General features: G+C 52.2%; 1 protein-coding gene across 1 annotated transcript in view; it reads right to left on the reverse strand.

Moving 5' to 3' along the window:
* KATNIP (katanin interacting protein) overlaps positions 1-13,606 on the reverse strand; it is a 193,290-nt gene that overhangs the window by 139,653 nt on the left and 40,031 nt on the right. The window contains 1 exon segment of the mRNA XM_042972321.1: positions 2,680-2,756. Coding sequence (XP_042828255.1) covers positions 2,680-2,756 — 77 coding nt within the window.

The following is a 13,606-nucleotide window of genomic DNA, read 5'->3' on the forward strand; positions in this document are numbered from 1 at the left end:
TGGTAAAGAAAGTACAGACCTGAGATGCCTCCAACGTGAGCTGAGTGCCTGGATACAGCTACGCCTGAAGCCAAAGTATTATCCTGGGCTTCTTTAATTTCATGAGCCAGTAAGTTTCCTTATTGTTTAAGGTCCATTTACCTTGGGTTTCTGTCCCTGGGACCTCAGGAGCATTAACTATAAAGCGTGTGCCCTCCTCAGCACAGGGTTCTCCTTGGCACTGGCGGCAGTGCTAGGCACCGAGAAGGTACTCGGCGAAATCCTACCGGCTGTGTTCTGGGCCGGCCTCTCCTAGGGACTTGCTCCAATGATTGCACAGCCCTTTCTCAGGTCACAGGCAACCGCATAAGCAGGCTGGGTTTGCATCTCCCTCTATGCACAGGATAAAGCCCAGACACTGGTTCTCCACCGGGTCATAGAACCGGACTCCCAAGTAAACTGCAGTTTATTTCTGCAAAACCCCTCGCGGTGAAACTGGCAACCCCGGCAGGTTTCTCTCCTGAGTACTTATGACCACGTCTGACAGAACGCGAATCCGAAAGTACAGCGCAGCCCCACCACTTCCGGGGGGTGTTGCCTCAGGCTTTCTTTTCTGTCAAATGGGTGCAATGGCTGCACCCACACCTCATCGGGGAGGGTGAGGATAAAACGCAACGATGGGGGCGAGGTTCCTGGCGTGCAGGGTGGCAGCCCAGAAAAGGCGCCTCGAAAGCAACGCCCGGTGATAGCTCAGGGGGACGCCCCCTCCTCGTGCCTCCCTTTGGACGTGTTTCCAGCTCTACTTTCTGAGTCCCTGTCGTCCAGCCAGCTCCCTGTCGGTGACCACACGTTCCCCCAGTTTTACGGCAACCCCACGCGGACACGTTTCTTCATTGCCTTTGTGCCGCGACCTCGTCTCTGGATACTCTCCTCCATGCTGTCGGCTCGTACCTCTTTGATCGCAATCTGCCGGTTAACGAGAAGCAACGTGCTCCTGAGAAACCACGACCCTGTCCCCCAGGGCGAGTCACGCGTGTGTGACCCAACGATCACCCAAATGTTCAGTGGCACCATCCAGTCTGCCAGCAATGGAATACAAACATCCTGCTCCATGGCATTAATGATGATAAAAACCGACGTTGGGCTAACGAGCGCAAGCCTCCCGCTATCGTAGTTTGCGGTCGCCCCTGGGCTGGGCAGATGAGCAGAGAGCAGCCGGGCACAGGGGACGCTGCCTGGCATTTCTGGCTGTGCCTCGGGCCTTGATCCGTTCAAGGGTTTGCCACTAAGGGTCGTACTGCCTCACTAGGGGGCAGCTGGCGACTTGGGTGGGTGCTGTTAGAGATACTGGGGGTCTCGGTGGAAGTTAGTAAAGGGGCCGGCAGGCAGGACTGCTGAGCTATAGAACACGAAGGACTAAACCTGTGCATATAATATGCCACCAGGGCCCTGCCTGACGAGCACCGGGAGCCCCACCCGCCAGATGAGGGCGGGATGTACATCCAGGGTGACAACCCCCAGGCTCTCCTGCCTGCAAGACCCCAAGTTCATTCCCAGAACACAAACGCCCAGATCAGGGCCCCCTCCTCCTCACTCCCGCCTGATCTGTTTTAGGGGCCCGTAGGATTCTTGCCGTTGTTTTGCGGGGTTTTTTTTTGTTTTGTTTTTGAGAAAGAGAGAGAGAGAGTACAAACAGAGGAGGGGCAGAGGGAAAGAGAAGATCTTAAGCAGGCTTCACGCTCAGTGCAGAGCCCGACACGGGGCTCGATCCCACGAGCCTGGGATCACAAGCTGAGCCAGAAACAAGAGCCAGAAACGCTCAACCGACTGTGCTACCCAGACGCCCCTGTTTTGTGTTTTAATCTGAGTGCATTACCGACATTTTAAAACTCAGGAGATTTCACAACACAGAGCCAGACTTCCAGCTTCTCCATCAACCTCGGAGGATACGGACCCCTGGACCCGTGTGCCCACACACATCAGGTGGCCTGAGTGGAGCAGCATGGGAGTGAGAATTCCAGGTGCCCACGGTCTCCACCGAGCTGGTTTTGCTCACTGCCATCCCGCCCTCCTAGCATCTGAATTTGCGAACCCGGCCTAACGCGAGGCCCGGGGCCTGACGAACTTGCACAGGCCCTGCGAGGGCGCTGAAGACGGGACACCTCTTTCCAACCGGACCCGACCGCTCTGCCCTCAGTCACTAAACACTGCCTCCACCGCTGTGGGTTTTTTTTCAGGAGCTAGCCCTCCAGAGTCAAAATCAGTACGAACTTAACTTTCAACGACATATCGACCAACTTCAAACACAGACGGAAGGTGACTCCACCTGTATCTCACGAGGCAGGATTACAGGCTCAGGTTTCAAGGGGCCCGGCAAAGCCTGTAGGATCACAGACTGGGCTCTTCAGGTGACTGAGGCCCAGGCCCTGCCGGGTTCCAGCTTCTCGCGACAAAGCCACCTCCTCCCAGAACAGGAGCGGGGAGGCGAGAGGTGGTAGTTACGGGGAGAGCGGTTGGCTACAGCTCAAAGATGCAATTAAATCAGCGGATGGACAACCGGGGGCTGGGACTACAGTTAAAATCCCAAGCCCCTGAGTGGAGGGTGACTATATAACATTCCTACGTGCAACAGAGCCCAAGTGCTGTTAAGCAATCTAAATAGGGTTTTTATGGGGCTGCCGTTGAGCAGCTTTATCTTACCGGTTCCTCTGCTGAAGCAATATTAAATACTCATCATGCTTCTCATCAAAGTCTGGTACCATGTCCTTAGTATAACCCTGAAAGGAAGAAACAGAGCAGTGTGATATCGGAATGCAGGGAATTATTTACTGAGGCAGGAGAGGCGGAGAGGCAGAGGCGAGCTTGACGAGGGCCCAGCTCTCTGGGCGCGTCGCTCTGGAGACCCAGAGCCCCAGAGATCGCCTGACGGCCCGGTGGGCCTTCCGCGTCCACAACTAACAGTCTACAGAAAGCAGGAGGCTGAGTCCCCAGCCTCAACACTGTCCTTCCCTCCCATGCCCTCTAAAATCAGACTAGGTTTGAGCTTTACCGTTTTCTCCACACTCATTATTTATTTATCTGAATGATCATAATCAGATGTACCCCAGATCCGTTGTTTAAGGAGGGATCTCATTTTTCTCTTGCCACGGCAAGAGAAACGCACGCTTATTAAAAAAATACCCAGTCGCTACAAAAACGTATGACCCAGACAGTGAAGGCTCCTTGAGGAGCAGACACTCGTGGTTTTATGCCCCCTTTTCAGGCAACAGAACTCTGGGTTTCCTTCGGAGAACCCTTCGGCCCCTTTTTTCAGTTCACTGGCTTCCGGAGATGCCCTTGGAAGTTCCTTTGGTCTGTGGCTGAGCCAGGGCCCATGTCGGGTGCTCGAAAGTCAGCTCTGGGACGTTGCGGATACTCTTCGGGGAAAAGCTGTTTTCTTTCCACGGGGGTGCCAGGCTGCTGAGACACAGGCCTGGAACTGTCTGAGAACGAGGTCAATGGGGGAGACAGCAGGCGTGAGAGATGGAAAGGAGATCCCTAATGTCATAACCTGAGACCCTGGGTCCACTCATGTATGAACAAGTATCTGGACGATTCAGCTATTCCTTTAGAAGTTTCTGCTGAGTTTCTGTCATGTGCAGCCAAAAGAATTATGTCATATATACCACAATCTGACCATTAGAGATAACCCCTATTACAATTTTTTACAGCTTTATGGAAGGATAATTCAGGTAAAATAAACTACACATATTTAAAGTGACATATGTATATGCCAGTAAAACCCCCATTATAATTTGATACATATACCCTTAGATGTTTTTCTTTAGAATATACGTATATATACATATTTATAAAATACACATGCAAACACAGACATTCTTTTTTTTGTTTGTTTGTTTTTAAGTTTATTTATTTTTGACAGAGACAGAGCGAGCGTGAGCTGGGAAGGTGCAGAGAGAGAGAGGGAAACACAGAATCCGAAGCAGGCTCCAGGCTCCGAGCTGTCAGCACAGAGCCCGACGTGGGGCTCGAACTCACAGACCACGAGATCCTGACCTGGGCCAAAGTCAGATGCCCAACCGACCGAGCCACCCAGGAGCCCCTACAGACATTCTTTCAAACAAAAATAGGATCATCCTGTAAACAATGCTTTGCCATTTTCTACGTTTCTTAAATAACTTTTTTTGCCAAGGGATGGATTAGAGAGGCAATATCAGCTTGGTTCTAGTCACAAGTTACATGGATTAAGTTTTAAATGGCAAGTAAGACATTTGTGATAGAAATGCAATTTGTGTGAAAATCCTAACTACTACCATGGGGAGAAGAGAAAATCCCCATCATTCTCTTCTTCTCAAAAGCTGGCTTCGACACCATTATTCTACCACAACCCTACCCACAGGTGACCCATAACCTCCTTCACCAAATATAATAGCTCTTCCCACATTCATCCTTTCTAGCTGCTCTGGGCCAGGGGGGGACTGCTGACCATCCCCCTCCCATCGTCCCCAGATTCTCCTCCTTCAGCTTCTGCAGCTGTAAATGAGCCTCCCTCCCCTCCGATGCCTTGTGTGACTTCCTTCCCCCTTGGCCCCAGTTGGGGATGGTCACTGTTTCTGTCCGTGTCACCCTTCTGTGTCTCCCTCCTCGATTTTCTCTTTCCAGAGGAAAGAGGACATTTTCAGGGAACCCAAGTTCACTCCTGGTCCAGGGCTGACGGTCCGATCCCCCTTTCTTGTCCTTTTTCCTTTCTTTAAAAAAAAAAAAGTTTATTTATTTTTGAGATACACAGAGAGAGAGAGAGAGAGAGAGAGAGGGAGAGAGAGAGTGTGAGCACAAGCAGGGGAGGGGCAGTTAGAGAGAGAGGGGGACAAATAATCAGAAGCCGGCTCTGCACTGACAGCAGAGAGCCCGACACGGGGCTCAAACTCACAAACGGTGAGATCGTGACCTGAGCTGAAGTCAGACCTCTTCTCTGTCACCCCCACCACACCCCCCTCTCTCAAGGTCCACCTGGGGACAGGATGAAGTCCTCCTCATCTCCCATCTTCTTTCCTGTTCTGATGTCCCTGAAACCTCTTCAGTTTTACCCGGGTTTTCCTGCTTGCTCATCTGGCCAAACAATCACGAAGTGGGGACTAATAAGGAATTTAAATAAACAGACTAGCAATAGCTGACCCCATTCTCTTATTTCCCTGGCTTCCTGAGATGCCCAGAGAGGGTACTTTGTCCTCTCTGGGACCCAGCCCTGCCTTGTCCTGAAAGGGAGAAACACTCGTACGCCCTCAGCCCTCAGAGAGCGGGTTGCAGGACAACGGGTCTGGGGAGGATTTCTCCCTCCCTTCCAGAATAACACGGGTCTGAGGCAGACAGTTCATGAGCATTTCCATACACATGATTCTCCTTTGATCTTCGAAGGAGCCCTGGAAGTGGTTATTATTACCCCATTTAAGATACAAAGAAACCCATCTCATGCATCTTCCCGGAACACGCATGCATCCTACTCCGTGGCAATTTACATAACCATTTTGAAATATCAAAGTGACCACTGATGTACTATGGTGTGGAATGAACAGTCAATGACATTTTAAGATGAAATACGAGATGACAAAGAGATCTCAGCGTGGGATGGGCTGCCGGGGGCCTTCACCTCAAACCCTCCGGGAATGCATTTATTCACCTCTGCCAGGAGAGAGAGGTCCTCACAAAGACTTGAACGGCCCAGACACGAGTCCAGCCAAACTTCTCACCAGCCCCGTGCTTCTCAAATGCTAACTGATGTGCATATCAATCACCTGGGGACTGCGGAGAAACTCTGACTCACAGGTTCTGACTCGGTAGGACTGGGGAGGGCCCAAGGCTGCATTTCTAACCAGCCCCCAGGCAATGCTCTGGGGCCCACGTGGAGAAGCAAGGCCCAAGCCCAGCCCACCTCTAATCGGAAGGTCTCTGAACTTGAGCCGGGAAGAAGGGGAGCTTGGAGACCAGGCCCGGCGCTGGGTCCCCGCACTGCCATCAGTTTACTCCCCTGTTAAAATGGAAGTAATAACGATACCTGTGTGGTTGCCTTTTTGTTTCTAGCATAGGGTTAAACATGGGTGGCAAACAGGAGCAGGGGAAAGGGCTTAGTCCAGTTCCAGCATTTAGAATGTTCTCAGGGAGGGGCTCCTGGGCGGCTCAGTCCGTTAAGCAGCCGACTTTGGCTCAGGACGTGAGGTCGCGGTTCGTTGAGTCCGAGCCCCACGTTGGGCTCTCTGCTGTCGTCAGCACAGAGCTGATTTCGGATCCTCCGTCCCCCCCCCCCCTCTCTGCCCCTCCCTGGCTTGCGCAAGCTCTCTCTCTCTCTCTCTCTCTCTCTCTCTCAAAAATAAACACTGGGGCACCTGGGTGGCTCGGTCGGTTGAGCAGCCAACTCCTGATTTCGGCTCAAGTCATGATCTCACAGTTCGTGGGATCAAGCCCCCCCCACCCCCGTCCCTGCGGAGCCTGTCTCGCATTCTCTCCCCTCTCTCTGCCCCTCCCCCAATCGCGCTCGGTCTCTCAAAATAAATAAACACTGAAAAAACAAACAAAAAAGAGAACTTTCTCCGTGACTATTAGTTACATTTCCATTCACAGAGCTCCACTATCTCAGGCTTCTCCCTACCCATCCCATGCTCATTCCTACCCTGCCGCCTTTTTCATTCTACTCCCTCATGCAGAAATCCACCCAATATCCTCTCCAGAGCCCAGCTGAGTTCCCAAAGTCTCCCCGAAGCCTTCTCTCGCCACCCTCGCCCCCGCTCCCTGCAGCTCGTTCTGAAACCCTGCAATTAGCGTGAAATTACATACAATACAGTGAGAAACAGTACATAATTAAGTGCTAAGTTGTTAGCATTTAACTATGTATGTTGCTAATTATCTGGGGATCTGGAGACTTTGGGGGGTGAGCCCTGAACTCTGCTACCTACCTTTGGGGAGCCTCAGATAATACTGTCTACCTCCCAGGGCTGCTCTGAGGATCAACTAGGAGACAAGCAGGAGTGTTTCAGGATCCTTCTTACTGATTCCACAGCCGGACGATCAAGTCTGGGGCACAGTCGCAGCCTCCCAGCATGCAGCTCTAGGACGATCGCCGCTGAGGCTGACCGAGCGCCACCACGGCTCACCCTCACTGCAGCCCTGGTCAGACACCAGATGCTGACTCCCCCCCACCCCGCGCCGCGCACTTCGCTTTGCCGAGGCGTTATTCGTCCGGCTATAAAATGGAGGCATTTGCATCCAAGGCGCCTCGCGGAGGTGTGAGGACCTTGTCAAGTGCCAAGTTTATCATCGCTGTCTTTCGGCAAACATTTATAAGCGCTAACTGCGTGGCTGTTACATATGCAATGAGGGTCTGACAAAAGCTTGGACCCACTGTGTGTACTCGCCTATATCAGCTGCACCTGACGGCCAGTCAGGGACCCGCACTGTGTGGTCCTACTGTGCACCGCGTCCGGGGAACACGCACTAGCCAGGGGTCCCTAACAGCGGGGATGTGCAGGGGGTTCTAGGAACATGTATTCAGTTGAGTGCACAAGGGTATTCTTCTGGGAAGGAAGTCCATAATTTTCATCAGATTACCAAAGGCATCTGAGCCCCCAAAAGGGAGACAAACGATCATAACAAAATGTATAAAATGGGATGCCAAGGTTTTGAAGGAGGGACCTGAGAAGGCTCCCAAGGGCACGGCAAGGCTCCCAAGGGCACGGCCAGGCCCCAGTCTCCACAGAGAAACAGTAGGAACCCCCAAACCTGACCACTTCTCTCCACCTCCCGGCCACCACCCTGGTTCAGCTCACCCTCCCTGGCCTCCCGCTCCTGCCCTCACCCCTGCAGTCTGCTCTCCCTGCCACAGCCAAGGGGTGCTGCTGAAAGCTGAGTCCAATCATGTCACTCCTCTACTCCAGACTCTGCATGGGTCTCCGAGGCCACCAGGCCTCCGCTCACGTGTCTGACCCACCTCCTACTACTCTACCCCTCCTCCCCATTCCAGTACCCTTGACGCTCAGCACGCTCCCTCCCCAGGGCCTTCGACTCACCAGTGCCCTGGTCCCCTCCCCAGGCGGGGGGTACTCTTCTCCAAGGTAAGTACCCAGGTTGCTCACGCCCTTCAAGGCTTGCCTCACATCTTACCTCCTCCTGTCTCCCTGGCCACCCTGTTTATAATTGTGAGCCGTGCCTCACACCCCCACTCCCAAGCCCCACTAACACACTATTTTATCTTTGTTTATTACACCTTTTAGGTATTGATTCCATGAAGGCGGACTGGGTCTGCTTCGATCGCTTGTGTATTCCAAGCCACCAGGACAGTGCTTGGCACACACTTTGCCCTCACTAAATACTGGTTGAGGGGGCGCCTGGGTGGCTCAGTCGGTTAAGCATCCAACTTTGGCTCGGGTCATGATCTCGCGGTCTGTAAGTTCGAGCCCTGCATCGGTCTCTGTGCCGACAGCTTGGAGCCAGGAGCCTGCTCTGGGTTCTGTGTCTCCCTCTCTCTCTGACCCTCACCCCGCTCATGCTCTGTCTCTGTCTCTCTCAAAAATAAATAAACATTACAGGGCGCCTGGGTGGCTCAGTCGGTTGGGTGTCCAGCTTCAGCTTAGGCCATGATCTCCTGGTCCGTGAGTTCGAGCCCCGCGTTGGGCTCTGTGCCGACAGCTCGGAGCCTGGAGCCTACTTCGTTCTGCGTTTCCCTCTCTCTCTGACCCTCCCCTGCTCATGCTCATGCTCTGTCTGTCTCTCAAAATAAATAAACATTAAATAAATAAATAAATAAATACTGGTTGAATGAGTGAATAAATAAGGAGACACATGAGCTGGGATTTTAAAGTGGAAACATTTCCTGGGTCACAAGGAAAGGGAAAGGCATTCCAAGCAACAGCAGCAGCATTGGGCAAAGGTCTGAAAAAGCTTGACGTGTTCGCGGACTGGCCAGAAGTTGGGTCTGACAAGAGGTAGGTGCCCAGGATGTGCGAGTTAACTACGGCTCAGGGTCTGAGGAGTTTGGACGTGACACGGAAGCAAAGTGTCACTGCCACTACTATGAGCCTCATCGTCTTTATCCCTGATGCTGGCCCTGGAGACAGTGCAGAATCTTATCGGTGGCCATACTATTAATTCTCTTTGGGGGGAAAAAATGGAATTGGAAAGAAATGCCAAGAATCAGTTATGTTTAAAGGTGCTCGGCCGCGTCTGTATTTCAGGGATCACAGATTCCTCTGCGGCCGGGATATTGGAATTCTTTCTGAACAGGGGTGATTTAGCAAGCGCCAGTACCCGCTGCATTAACAGGCGGCTGAGAGTTGGTAGTGTTGGTTTCCAGGGCTCCCGAATGTTGGGGACCTAGCCTTGCTGGTGTCAGGTCCCAGCAGAGAACAATCACTTTGGAGGGTTTCATAATGACGCTGTGAAAACACTGTGTCTGGGGGCACAGCAGGGTTCCTAGAGCACTTTCACACACCTGAGTTCCTCCACCTCCCCCACCCTGCCTTCTCCCCCACCCCCCCAGGCTCCTGTCGCACCCCAGGGACAATTTAGGAGGCAAGCCCATGCTCCAGGTTACTGGGGCCTCGCTCTGCGGGCAGCCTTAGCTGCCATTTATTATGCTCTCTGCGGGTGCTTATTGTGGCTGTCTGCAATAATGCTATGGTCAATAATGCTATGCCCATTTTACAGAGGAGGAGACTGAGGCTCTGAATGCTGGGGCAAATTGCCTAACGGCCACAAAGCGTCTAGGTGGAGCTAATGCACATCTGTTGTTTGTGTCAGCTCAGCATCTATTCATTTCCTTCTGGTTACAACACCTCGATCTTCCTCTGGGAAACCACCTCTCCTCCACTCCCCATCCACGCGGTGTGGGTGGAAACAGCACCCCCTTGGTGGACATGTGACCTAGGCCGGGCCAATCAGAGTATTCCATCTCCCTGGCCATGTGATCGGCTCAGGGCTAGGCATGCGTCCCAAGCCAGGCCGACAGACTCAACTAAGGGATTGGCTGAATCGGCTGGAAAAGTCCCTGGGCCTCTTGCCCCGGTATTATTAGCTGATAGGAGCACAGAGCTACCAGGGAAGGAGTCATTGTTGTCAACTGATTAGGTTCACCCTTGTGAACATCCTTATATGTTCCGTGGAGAGATCTGTCCAAGGGTGACAGCAACACAGGCAGCCGAATTGAGGACAGAAAGAGACCACACAGAAACTAGATCCTCTTAACCGTGTTTAATCCCCCGTATCCAGCCATGCCTGAAGCCAGCCCTACATTGGACTTTTTAGTCACATTTCTTTAACTGGAGCCAGTTTGAAGTGGAGGGGTGGGGAGGCGAGAGAGAGACAGAGCTAGAGAGAGAGAAAGAGAGAAAGATTTACCCCTGAGGGAATTCTGGGTGGCACAATGGTAGAGACAATACTCAGGGCTGTCTAAATCCGAAGTCTCACCTAGGGCTCAGAGAAGTGTTTACTTAGAGGATTCAAATGATACCTTAAAGAATGTGCCCGATGATGACCCACAGCAAGAGATGATCCAAATGTGTCTCAGAGTGCGAAACTCCTATTCTCCCTTCAAAACCCAGCCCAGTACCAACTCCTCTGTTCTCCTAGTGATTCTCTTCTTTATGTCCCCATGTTGTATAGTAGTGAGTCCTTAATGCATATTACTTGAATGGAAAAGTATGGGTCTGAGCTTCCTTTGTACTGTTCTTGCTAACATAACAGGTGACCTCCTGTCCTCAAAACAGGAACCCAAAATGCTCTGCATTCAGGAGGCTACAAAAGAAGCCTAAAGCAACGGCTGATACTGCCCCCTAGGGGTGGAACGAAATACGGCAAGGCACAGCAACAAAGATTTGAGTTTCTCATGCCTTGGGGAGACGGGGTAACAAAATCACAAGCTACACACACACCAGATGGATAATCAAAGGAAGAGTTTGGGTTATTTCTCAAACACCTTGGGCTTACATATATCACGTCACTAACCTGCTATGTAACATTCCTGATTGGTACCAATCATACGGTACCAATACGTACCCGGAGATTTTATCCTTAGTTCCAGGGTTTGTAGAAAGTTAGGGCAGATCCAGAATCCAGGATTTCCTCCAGGACTCCAGGACACAATAAGCTGTATCTTGGTAAAAACGCTTTCCTTACATACCTATCTAAATAAATATCCCAGTACGTATCTGCTAGAAAATAATGAACATGTCTTTTTATTTTTTATTATTATTATTTTTTTTTTTGAACATGTCTTTTTAATTCTCCGAGAAGTGTTCTCGTAAGACCACAACGTGTATGATAAACTGTCTTTCAGGCTGGCAAATACAGGTTTTCTCTTTTTAATCTTGAGTGAGTTTACTTTAAAAAGGCAACTCTATATTAATGCCATAAACGGAAAATCAGTATCACTTGCCATAAATAGAAGGCAGTCATAAATACGGACCTACTAAAATAGCACATGGTTTACGAGCCACCTACAGAGCCGTGGAAGCATCCAAGCCACACGCTGGGAATCTCCCCACAACCCTGCAAGGTGGACGGCACTGACCTCATTTTACAAATTCATTTGCTCGCTCAATATTTATTGAACGCCTATTCTGGAGACACACAGTGAGCACATCAAAGTCTCTGCTGTTACATTCTAATGAGAGGAGACAAGCAATAAAAAAAAAAAAAAAAGAAAGAAAGAAATAGGTAGTGTGTCGGATGGTGCTAAGTGCTGTGGAGAATGAAAGGCAGAGAAGGGCAGGCGAATGGGGGAGGGGGTGGGGGGGAAGGTGCTATTTTAGCCAGGGGGTCAGAGAAGGCCTCTGGCAAGGCAACCTTCAAGAGAAGGCTGAAGGGAGTGAAAGAGAAAGCGTGGGGATCTGGACAAAGGGGTTTTCCAGGTGGCAGGAACAGCAAGTGCAAAGGCCCTGAGGCGGGAGCGTGATGGCATGTTTGAGGGCACCTAGGTTTTAAGGGAGCCAGGATGGGCTGAGGCTGCTCCCACCCTCCTTCCTGAGGAGAGCTCTGGAGGGGGCTGAGGCTGGCAGTACCCCTGGATGCACCAAGGGAAGAAAAGAGGCCTGCCTGCTTTCGCACTCCTGGGCTTGTGCTAAACTGATTTGGGCAGCTGTTAGCCGTGAGAGCCTCCCAGTCAGGAAGGACAGGCCCCTTGGCCTGCTGGGAGGAGACAGGCAGCCTGGCTGGGATCTTCTCTTCTCCAATCTCTGCTGCCACCACTCGATTTGCTTCGGAGAACTTTTCCTTCTAAGGGAATGAACCTCCCACAGGGTCCATCCATCCCCGGGTTGGGTTGCGAGAAAGGACGCTCACCGCTCAGGCAGAAGCAGCCCCCAACCCCCTGAAGAGGGGGGAGCACTCAGGGGCCCCTTCCTATTTATTCAACAAATATTCCTTGAGCTTCTCCTACGGGTTGAACACTGCGCGCCAAAGACAGACGGAGACGAATGGGGTCTGGCTTCACCACCCTCCCTGACCTCCTTCCCACCTCCCTTGCCCCCCACCTCCGCCTAATAGTCCTTCTGGCAGTTTCTCAGAAGCCAAGCTGCTGCTAGTTTCCTCCTTGCTTGTGGGCATGTGTGGCCCTTCCTGGGGCCTCTCCTGACTACCCAGGCCTTCCCGGCTGCCTCAAAGTGGCAGTTTTTCTCCCCTCCCGGGAGGGTAGGGCCCATGCCCGCACTCACCGTTGTACCTCTCAGCCCCGGACCAGTGCCTGGCACCCACGAGGAGCTCACAGAGTGTTGTGGGAAGGAAGGAACAGAAAGAAAAGAAGGAAAGGGAAGCAGGAAGACAAGATCCCTGTCCAAGAACTTAGCGGGGCGGCCACTGAAAGACAACTGTTTGGATGCCGTGGGGTAAGTGCCACAAAGGGGAGGCACAGATGCCAGGGGCCGGTGGGTAGAGTGAGGAATGCCTGGCATCACTCGGGGCTGGGCAGTCTCTACAGAGGAGAGGACACAGCACTGAATGGTAGGTGGATGGGGGAGGGCAGGGGAGGGCCGGGAAGGGCATCCAGGCAGGAAACAGGGAGCTTATCTTGGGGTTGGGATGGAGAACGCTCAGAGCACCTTGGTTTGATCCCAGGGGGTCTGACATTCCAGGTCTGCTTTAGGCTGGTGAAGGGCAAAGCCCACAGTGCCCGTGACAGGTGCTGGCAGGGGGTGGGGAGGGGGGGGAAGTGGGCAGGGAAACCTCATGCTCAAGCCTGGGGCAGCACAGTGGGCTGGGAGGCCCAAATTCCATGTCTCCTCACATGCTACAGTTAAAAGTTTTGGAATATAGGGGCACTTGGGTGGTTCAGTCGGTGAAGCGTCCGACTTCGGCTCAGGTCACGATCTCACGGTCCATGAGTTCGAGCCCCACGTCGGGCTCTGTGCTGACAGCTCGGAGCCTGGAGCCTGCTTCCGATTCTGTGTCTCCCTCTCTCTCTGCCCCTCCCTGACACATCCCTCCCCGCCTCAAAAAATAAACATTAAACATTTTTTTTTTTAAGTTCTGGAATATAAAGGAAGCAGTTCGTGTTAGCTCCCTCCCCCCGTCCCCTCCCCGACCACGCGGGAGCGTGATCAGTTTCTTCCTTCTCTCTCTCCCCATGTCCCCCCTCCTTCCGTTCCTC

This window comes from Panthera tigris, chromosome E3 (genome assembly GCF_018350195.1).
Source record: "Panthera tigris isolate Pti1 chromosome E3, P.tigris_Pti1_mat1.1, whole genome shotgun sequence".
Lineage (NCBI taxonomy): Eukaryota > Metazoa > Chordata > Mammalia > Carnivora > Felidae > Panthera > Panthera tigris.